This window comes from Pediculus humanus, genomic scaffold, assembly GCF_000006295.1.
Source record: "Pediculus humanus corporis 1103172107761 genomic scaffold, whole genome shotgun sequence".
Classification (NCBI taxonomy): Eukaryota; Metazoa; Arthropoda; class Insecta; order Psocodea; family Pediculidae; genus Pediculus; species Pediculus humanus.
Genome location: NW_002987359.1, coordinates 491,173 through 501,102, shown reverse-complemented (window position 1 = coordinate 501,102; position 9,930 = coordinate 491,173). Strand labels below are relative to the sequence as shown.

The 9,930-nt window shown below is 25.9% G+C and overlaps 2 protein-coding genes across 2 annotated transcripts in view; one reads left to right on the top strand and one right to left on the bottom strand.

The window, feature by feature from the left end:
* Positions 1–8,293, top strand: part of Phum_PHUM349840 (ABC transporter, putative) — a gene marked incomplete at both ends in the record, with an annotated part of 8,633 nt that extends 340 nt beyond the window's left edge. Inside the window, 9 exons of the mRNA XM_002427817.1 lie at positions 753–870; positions 5,989–6,184; positions 6,320–6,465; positions 6,529–6,767; positions 6,887–7,110; positions 7,190–7,358; positions 7,437–7,537; positions 7,698–7,853; positions 7,940–8,293. Of these exons, the coding sequence (XP_002427862.1) occupies positions 753–870; positions 5,989–6,184; positions 6,320–6,465; positions 6,529–6,767; positions 6,887–7,110; positions 7,190–7,358; positions 7,437–7,537; positions 7,698–7,853; positions 7,940–8,293 (1,703 nt within the window). The remainder of the gene's footprint in view (positions 1–752; positions 871–5,988; positions 6,185–6,319; positions 6,466–6,528; positions 6,768–6,886; positions 7,111–7,189; positions 7,359–7,436; positions 7,538–7,697; positions 7,854–7,939) is intronic.
* On the bottom strand, positions 1,845–3,110 carry Phum_PHUM349850 (Galactokinase, putative; the record flags this gene model as incomplete). The annotated part of the gene is made up of 1 exon (XM_002427816.1): positions 1,845–3,110. One exon carries the CDS (start codon positions 3,108–3,110, stop codon positions 1,845–1,847), a length of 1,266 nt encoding a protein of 421 aa, XP_002427861.1.
* Positions 8,294–9,930: the final 1,637 nt, after the last annotated feature.

Genomic DNA, 9,930 nt, shown 5'->3' with positions numbered 1-9,930 from the left:
ACGGGTAAAGAAGTTTTTTTTTTTTTTTTTGTATTTGACTTTTAAAACCATTTAAATATTAATATATTATAAATTTAAAATTTATTTTTAGAAATAGGAAAAAAAAAATTTTTTTTCTTGTTTTTTAATTTAAAAAAAAAAATCATATGTAAAGAGTTTTCCTTAAAAAAATAAATAACAAATAATTTAATTGCTCATCAATAATATCTTTTAATTACTTTTGGCAACCAATAAATATGTAAAAAGTGTTGTAGGATTATTATTTCATTTATGTACAATAATTAATATTAAATATTATTTATTATAATTATTCTTATATTGTTCTAGGTTACTCATTGAAAAAAAAAAAAAAAAAATGGGGAGGGAGGGCTTTAATTCAATGATAATTTAAACATTTATTTATGATTCTAATTACACATTTTATTATTTTTTACGACTTATTAATTATTAAAATAAAAAAAAAAGGGGAATTCTTGTAACAACTTCAATAATAAATAAAAATAAATATTAATAAAATTCTTATGCTCAAATTATTTTACAATCAATAATTTATATCCGTAAAAAAAAAAAAATATTAAAAACAAATAAATTTAAATATTTTTAATTATTTTAATAAAAAGTGAAATTCTTGACATTTTATTAATAATAAAAAAAACAAGGAAGATTTATATATGTAAATTATTTACAATTGATTTTTTATTTTAAACGTACGCCCTTAAATTCAATATTTAAATTCAATTTAATTTTTCCAGAAAAAAAACAAATAATAAAAGGGATAAGTGGAGAATTTCGATCTGGAGAATTAACGGCCGTAATGGGTCCCTCTGGAGCAGGAAAATCTTCTCTTTTAAATATTCTTACAGGCTACCAGTAAGTTGAAAAATTTTTTTTTTTTTTTTTTAAATATTTTAATATAATTTTTGATAAAAAAGAAAAAAAAAAAGGTCAAAAGATTAATTTTGAATATTTGTAATAATAAATCTAAAATCAAATGTTCATTTTTTCAAATTGAAATAATTAATTTGCAAATAATATTTTGCTATATTTAATTTTTTATGAATTAAAATAAATTCAAAACTTATTTTTTATTACATTTGAAATGAAAATAACAATCACATTGATAAATTGCAATTCATTTATGTTAAAACATAAAAAAATTATTATTTAAATGGGTTTTTTATAATGTAAATATGAGCAGGAAATTAAATTACTTATTTATAATTACAACATTGCATTTATCTATACGTAAGTAGTAAAAAACACAGGAAAAAAAAAACATTCCTGACACTGAGATCGATATAAAAATAAATAATAAAAAAAAATAACCTGATTTTATAATATCCTATGGCGAGGTTTGTCCTTTTTCAAGGTTAAAACCTTTAGCATAAATTATATTTTTTATATTTATTTTGAAGTTACCTTTAGCAAACTACAGATTCTGTGTTTATTTTTTTTTTTTTTACAATTTGAAATTTTCATAATGTTAATGTAGCAAAATATTTATGTTCATTCATATTCTTACACTTTAAAAAATTTTAAATTTATTCTTCTTATTTAAAAAAAAAAAAAAAAAAAAACCGGCGTATAAATATTAATTTAAATCTATTTATTATTTTATTCACTGAATTATAATGTTTATTTTGTATTGTAATACTGAATATTATTTTATATCGATTATAAAAATAAAAAAAAAAATAAATGTGAATAACCAGCGATCGATAATCTTAATAGATCATCTATTATACGAGACAAATACTGTTTACGCGTAATTTAACAATTAATTTCACCTTTTTTTTTTTTTTTTTTTTTTTTTTAATATGACCTTTTGGGGATATAATAAATTTTTAAGGAATTATAGTTAAATCAGTGTTTGGGTTCATCATAAAAGCTCCTTCTGAGGGTTTGGTAACAAAGAAAAAAGGTTTGTCTTCCTTTGGCTTGTAATTTTTTCTTATGTATCGAATACAATTTTCAGCTTCTGTTATTTTAACTAAAATAATTATTGTGGCATTTAAACCATTTCCAATCATTTTAGCTCCTAACACTCCCTTAACCTTTTTGGCTAAATTTATTAAAGTCTCTATTTGAGGACTAGAAACTTCGTAATCGTCTCTTAAAGAAACGTGGCTTTGATTCATTAAAGCCCCTAGCCTTTCGTAATCTTCTGATTTAATAGCCTTTATAGCTTCTTCTGTTCTCTGATGTTCCGTTATAACGTATTTAACTCGCTTTATTGTTTCTTCCGAGGCATCTCTTTTTCTTAAACACCTTAAATGCTTTAAGTCTGCATTCAATAGAGAATTCCTTCCCAAAATTTCAAGAGCTTTGATGCATTTTCTTAAGCGTTTATCCAATGATTCAATTGTTACGGTGCTCGTATTATTTTTACACGAACCTAATAAAAATACATATGAGGGATGATCGAAAAAATATTGAGAAATTTTATGACGTTTACAATTGATAAACATCAAGTGACCCTCCTTGCAAATAAAAGTTGGAAAAAATTTAATGCTCGAACATTTTGAAATCAGTTCTGAAGGATATAGTTGAATTTCATGTTCGGTTTTCGTACATCTGTCAGCTTTTTCGAATAAATCAAAAGAATATTCTTGAGTTAGATTTTCTAAAAAAGTATAAATGGATGCTTGTAATGCGGAGCAGCTACGGAAACCAAATTTAATTGGAAGACTTGAGGTTATGACTGCGTTAAAACCTGGTACGTGACCCTTGAATTCGCTTACGCATCCTATAACTGAATTCACCCAATTTCTTTCTTCATTTTTCAATGTTCGAACGCAAGGCAAAGGACTTTTCATTGTATTTGGCTTTTCTACTTTTTTCGACAATGTTTTTACAGAAAAATAAACGGAATCATTTCTACCACCGACTGTTACCACTACCATAGGTAAGGCCATGCAAATTATGTATCCTAAATGAAATTCCATGAATTCTCCGAATAACGTTATATTACCAGGTGCGACTCCTATAGCTTCGGGTTGGTTTCCATATAAAGACTGAAATTCTTCCATTGCTTTTCTTGTCAATGTTTTCACGGATGGTATTGGTTGAGCAAACAAAGTTCTTAAAAAGTCAGTTCTTGTCACAAACATCATTCTTGCACCAGAAATGGGAGAAATAATATAAAATGTCAAATTTTTATATGTTATATTCGAGGATTCAATTTGAAAATTTTTTACTTCAAAAATTGGTTTTTTATTAAAAGTTTCATTCCCTTCTTCTTCTTCTTCATCTTCATCTTCATCTTCATATTCTTCTTCTCCTTTTCCAATTGAGTATTGCCTTGAAAATTTTTTTTTTTTAACATAATTAACAGGCCAAAATTCGCAAGTATCGGGTGGTTTTGTCATTTTTATTGCGCAAATTTTTTTCGTTTTTACCGCGCAGGGATTTTCCATTACGCTTTCGTTTTCACCAGCTGATATATTTTTTTTATACTTGTCATCTAAATTTTTATCGGGATCATATTCCTCAGACTGCATTTTATTTTGAATTTCATTTTTTTTTTTTAATTCATTTTCTCTGTGTTCTTTCGTTAGAGCTTTTATTTCATCTTCATTATCTAAAAATCTTTGAGTTACATATCTACAATAATTTTCAATATTTTTTTTTCTAATTAATGAAATTATTCCACCGCCATATCCTAATCCCATTCCAGTCATCTTTGATCCTAACACTCCATCAACTTCCAGTGAAGTATCAACTAAAAAATCTAAAAAAGGATTGGTCAATTCGAAGTCTTCTTTTAATGATGAATGACTTTGATTCATTAACATCCCGTAGGTTTCAAAGTCACCTGAATTCCATGCTTCTAAAGCTTCTTTGATTCTTATCATTTCTGTCACAAAAAATTTAGCTCTTTTCATCATAATATTAAATTCCTCTTCTGTCCAATTGTCGTCATCGCCTCGGTCTCCTTTTAAGAGCGTTTCAGATTTATCTTTATCGTATTCTTCTTGGTTATCTTTTTTATTTTCCTCGTCATCTTCAATATTATTTTCTTCTTTATTTGCTCTACGTTCTAAAATTCCTTGAACCTTATTCTGTAACTCGATCAAATGTTCTTCATTACATTCCTTTAAACTTTTTACTCCTAAAATTTTACATGCTTTTTCTATGTGCTTTGATCTTTCTTTATATTCATTATCGAACACGTAGTCTTTTTCGTGTAATTCAATGGCAATAAAAACATATTCTGAATTTTTTACAGGAATCCATTGTAATTCTTCCCCGTCTGAATTTGTAATTAGGGCATGACGATCTTTAGCGAAAATTGATGTTATTCTATCGATTAAACCTACATCCTTAAATAAAAAATTTTTTTCTACCTCCTGACAGGCTTTTGCCTTATTAATGAGGTCATTTTTCTTTCCTGAGAAAACTTCTAAAAAACTATACATAGCAGTTTCTAAAGCTGAGGCACTACCAAAGCCTACACCCATTGGAATATTAGATTCTATCACGGCTTCAAACGGTGGAACTGTCCACTCGTTCGTGTCGCAATAGTTGTCTATGACACCTTTAATATAATTCAACCAAATAGGGCAGCCTGGCAATAGGGGTCTGTTTTGAGAAAATGAAAATTTGATTTTATGAGGTTTGCCTACATCGCCTGTTGTGACTACAGCATAATGTCGTCCGGGCGCCTCTCGGCCTACTATCACCGTAGCCATGGTTGTAGGTATAAGCCAAGCGAGACCATTATTAAATTGCGTTTGTTCTCCGAATATACCTATTTTTCCGGGTGCAACGCCAGCCAATTCCGGGTAACCACCGAATCGGTTATAAAACGTCACCACAGCTTTTTGAAGAAGCTGATGAACGGATAAAATTTTTTCTGTGCAATTCTCAGAATTTTTAATAACATCCCTAAATTGTTCCGAAGTCAAATTGGTCATTTTAATTTATTTATTATAAAAGAAAATAAATTCGAAAACACTAAAATTTTGGAATTCTAATCATTTGCATTAGAATCATTTTTTCTAAATGTTTACTGATAACATGTGTGAGAAGGACTACCAAATATGGCGGTCCTTTTCCATAGAAATTATATTCTCTGTGATATTATTTATTTTATAAAATAAAATATAATATCACGGATTTAACCAATTAGAAAAAAAAAAAATAATTAAAATTTGATTCGAAATTGAATTTCATTCAAATTTTCATAAGAAAATTTTAAACATCAAAAAAAAAAAAGAAATTTTATCAATATATTAAATTTTTAGAAAATTCAATTAAGACAATTACATTCGAAATTAGAAGCCTCGAGGTCGTTCATTAATAATGTCCTTGCAAGTTTAATCCATGCCGGTGTTTTTATTGCATTGACGGTTAACCAAAGTCTATTAAATATATTATTATTATGATCGTGAACCATTTAATTTGTTAAAAAAACAATGTCATAGTAATCGCAGGGCATCGGATGAAAAAAAAAAAAAAAAAAAAAAAACTGCAAAATTAAAACCTTGTAAACTTTAAACAAAACTAAAAAATTTATATCCTTAAAAATTTTACGTTTATGACCTTGACTATAACGCGTTGTTAATATGTTTAAAAATCCTTGAACTTTTATTATAATAGTCATTAAAAAAAATAAAGGAAAAATATACTTTGATCATATTAATATAATACTATTTAATTATAAAAAAAAAAGAAAAAAATTATTTTTTAAAAGTTATAATTATTTTATTATTAACTAACCGTTTAAACAAAGTAATAAAAGCAGATAATTATAATTGGTAATTAATTTTCAAATCAATGTTAATCAATAAAACCAATAAAATTTTTTTTTGTTTAAATAAAACTATATAATTACTTCCGTTCGACCCTTAATGTGTAATTTGCATAAATTTAAATTAAGTACTTGACATTCGAATTTTAAATTTTCTTGTGTAAAAGCTTCAAATTTTAAATAATCATCAAAGTTGAATTAAAAAAAAAAAAAATTTTTTTTTTTTTAATTTAAAGGTTAAAAGGAATGAAGGGTTGCATATATTTGAATGGAGTAGAACGACAATCAAATGGACGAGATTTTAAAAAAGATATATGCTACATAATGCAAGATGATCAATTGTTACCAATCTTTACTGTTATGGAAACTATGATGATGGCTGCTGATTTAAAGTTAGGCCGAAGCATATCTGAAAAAGCAAAATTAATTCTTGTAGGTGTTCAAATGATAAATATAACCCGAAAAATTAAAAAATTATTTTTAATTTATAATATTAAGAAAATAGAAATAAATTTTTGTATTTATTAAAAAATATTAACTCGAAGGCAAAAATTATTTACATTTTAGATTGACAACATTCTTCAATCGTTGGGCCTGTTTTCATCTGAACAAACCAAGTGTCATCTTCTCTCAGGAGGTCAAAGAAAAAGATTATCCGTTGCACTTGAATTGATAGATAATCCTCCAGTTATGTTTTTGGACGAACCGACCACGTAAGTTTTTTTGGTTATTAGTTTTTTTTCTTCCCCTTCCCCCCTAATATATGAATTTTTCAGAGGGCTTGACAGTTCGTCATCTTTGCAATGCATCAAAGCATTAAAAGCTTTGGCGAAAGGTGGCCGAACGATTGTTTGCACTATTCATCAACCCAGCGCTTCTATTTATGAAATGTTCGATCACGTTTACGTACTCGCCGAGGGACATTGCGTGTACCAAGGTTCAAGTCATAATACTGTACCATATCTTCTAAGTGTAGGACTGACGTGCCCGCAATATCACAATCCGGCAGATTTCAGTAAGTTGTTAAAAAAAAATTAATGATATAATAAAATATTATTGTTTTGCTTCTGTATACCAGTTTTACTTATCCTCTTTCTTTCAGCAAAATAAAAATAAGCCTTATATCAATTGCAGTTTCAGAAGTTGTTAACTGTGAATATGGGAATTTTACTCAACAACTGGCACTAACAGCGCAAGATTCACGTTGGAGGTCAGTAACATTAAAAACAGAAGATGGTGTTATGACGCCGAGAGTTCATGATGAAAAAACAACAACAAATTTTGTACGTCCTCCTTCAGAAATATTTCGGTTCTACGTACTTTTATATAGAAATATAATTAAGCTACATCGAGACTGGGTATATACATACATAAGTTTTTATAAAATACAAAATTATTTATTTTATTTACAATTAATAAAATATTGTTTTTTCTCAGACTGTGATTCATTTGAAAATATTACTACATTTTCTTGTTGGTATTTTACTCGGTCTTAATTACCAAGGCTGTGGAAATGACGGTAGCAAATCTTTTGAAAATTTGACTTTTTTATTTTTTTCTGTTACTTATATATCATTTACTTCTATGATGCCAGCCATTCTCACTTGTACGTACATATATATGTAATTTAATTTATATTATTAATTTATATATAAATTTAAATAAAATGTAAATTTTATTTTAGTTCCGTTAGAGCTGTCGGTATTAAAAAAAGAAAATTTTAATAACTGGTACACGTTGAAAACTTATTATTCTGCATTCATCGTTACAAGTACGCCAGTACAGGTAAGGCCGCCATAATTAAATAAACAAAATGGATAAAATATATTTACTCAAACAATTTGTTAATATTTACTTTTTCAATACGAAACAACAATCAAATGGAAAATTTATAAATTTCACAACATTTAATTTCATTTTTTTTAAACAATTTAAAATTTTTTAGTTTTTACTATGTTTGGCTTATGCATGTCCTTCCTACTATTTATCAAACCAACCGTTGGATTTGGCGCGATTCGGTATGTTTTTAGGAGTTTGTTTGTTGGTAAGCTTGACAGCTGAAGGTTTAGGATTGTATTTAGGAACATTAGAAAATTCTGTCGTAAGTATTAGTATTTTTTTTTTTTTTTAAATATTATTTTTTCAATTGAATCACGTGATTTTAGTACATATTCATTTTTTTTCCAGAACGCTTTGTTTTTTGGTTCAGTTTTTACTGCATTTCTTCTTTTGTACAGCGGTTGCTTGTGTCTTTTCCCACAAATGCCGGCCTATTTAAAAGTGTTTTCCTATCTTTCATATAATCGCTACGCTTATGAAGGACTAATTCTTTCTGTTTACGGTTACGATAGACAAGCTCTTCCATGTCCGGATGATGTAATTTATTGTCATTTACGATTTCCGGATAAAATTATGGATGAAATGGGAGTTTCAGATGGTAGATTTTGGATTAATTTTTTAGCTCTTTTGGGTATATTATTTTTCTTCAGAACTGCTTCATTTATTGCCCTAAGGTATAAAGTGGCTTATGGTAAAATGTGACATGTGATATGTATTCAGTAGTGATGACGTTTATTTTTTTTAAAAAAAGAAGGAATCTCAATTTTTAATATATATATATATATGTAACATTAAGTTCTTAAGTTAAGACATTTATTTTTAACATCATAGAATAATGGGCTTTATATATATAAATAAATATATATAAAATGTTTATGTCGTAAATACGTGAAAAATATATATATTTGTGTGTGTGTACGTTTTTTTTTTTTTTCTTAAGAGAAAACAATAAAAAAAAAAAGATTTTTAATACTTGCCATTTATTTGTAATTATTTTTGTAAATTATTATTATTTTTATTTTTTATAAATGATTGTTTTGTTAAAAAATTTTTTTTTTTTATTCTGTAGTTACAAAATGTTCAAAACTATTTTTATATTGCAATAAAAACTAAAATTTTTCAAAATTATTGTATAATTTTTTAAAATTAACCATGGGAAAACAAATTTTTTAAAAACATCTTAATATTTATTTAAAATTACATTAAAATATTAAAAGTATTTTACATCATAGAATATAGATTGGCCCCCTGAAAAGATTAAAGGGCATCTAAATCATGAGTAGGTTTAATAATTTTTTTTTGAATAGCAGTAAAAATTGAAAATAAAGAAGTATAATAAAACTTTAAAAAATGGGGTTTTCGTATAATAAATATTTAAATTTAAAAAAAAAAATAATTTTTAACTTAATTATTGAAAAAAAAAAGATAAATGTAATAACCAAAAAAAAAAAAAAAAACTTCTAAATGATATGAAAAAGTGGTTTATATTTTAAACTTTTCGTGTCAATAGAAAAACTATATATTAAGATTTTTTTTTGTATTTTCAACAATAAAATTATTTTATAAAAATCAATTTATTTATTTTAAAATAAAAAAATTTTATTTATTTAAAATTTAATTTAATTAAAAATTTATTTATTTAAAAAAAATTGATAATTTTTATAATGTTTTGATTCATTTTCTCATTTGAGTTGTGCAGTTTAAACAGGAAGTTCTTTTTCGTAAGGAAAGATGTCGGACAATCTATACGAATGATTTTTTTAAAATTTATTAAGAAATGGATTACTCAGTTCAGGTTTGTTAATACATTTTTTAATAGGAAATCTGTTAAATATAAATAAAATAGTAGGAATTTACACGGAGACGTGTTTTTCTTTTTAATAAAATTTAAAGAGTTTTTAAATTGAGATTTGACGACATGCTGCAGGAGTGAATATGGCTGCATATATTTAGAGCCCGCGCACGTGGGGATTAAGTAAAATAAATTAGTCTCAGCTCAATTGATTTCAATTTTTTAATAATTTTTAAAGAAAAATCTCAGTTTAATTGTTGATTTTTATTATCACTATTTAATGACTGAAATAGCTTGCATATTTTGATGATCAATGTTAACCTATGGCCTAAACGAGATACACCCAGATTAAAAACTTTTTTTTTTTTTTACGACAGTGAAACTATGGCGTAATTTTAATTTAAATTTTTTTCAACTTAAAATATAATATATTTACTTTTCATTAGATTTTTTTAAATAAGTACATTTAACGTTTTGAATTTTCTTTTTTTTGTATTCAAATAGAGAGGGATTGTTTATTAAGTAAATAAGTTGAAGCATACGATCT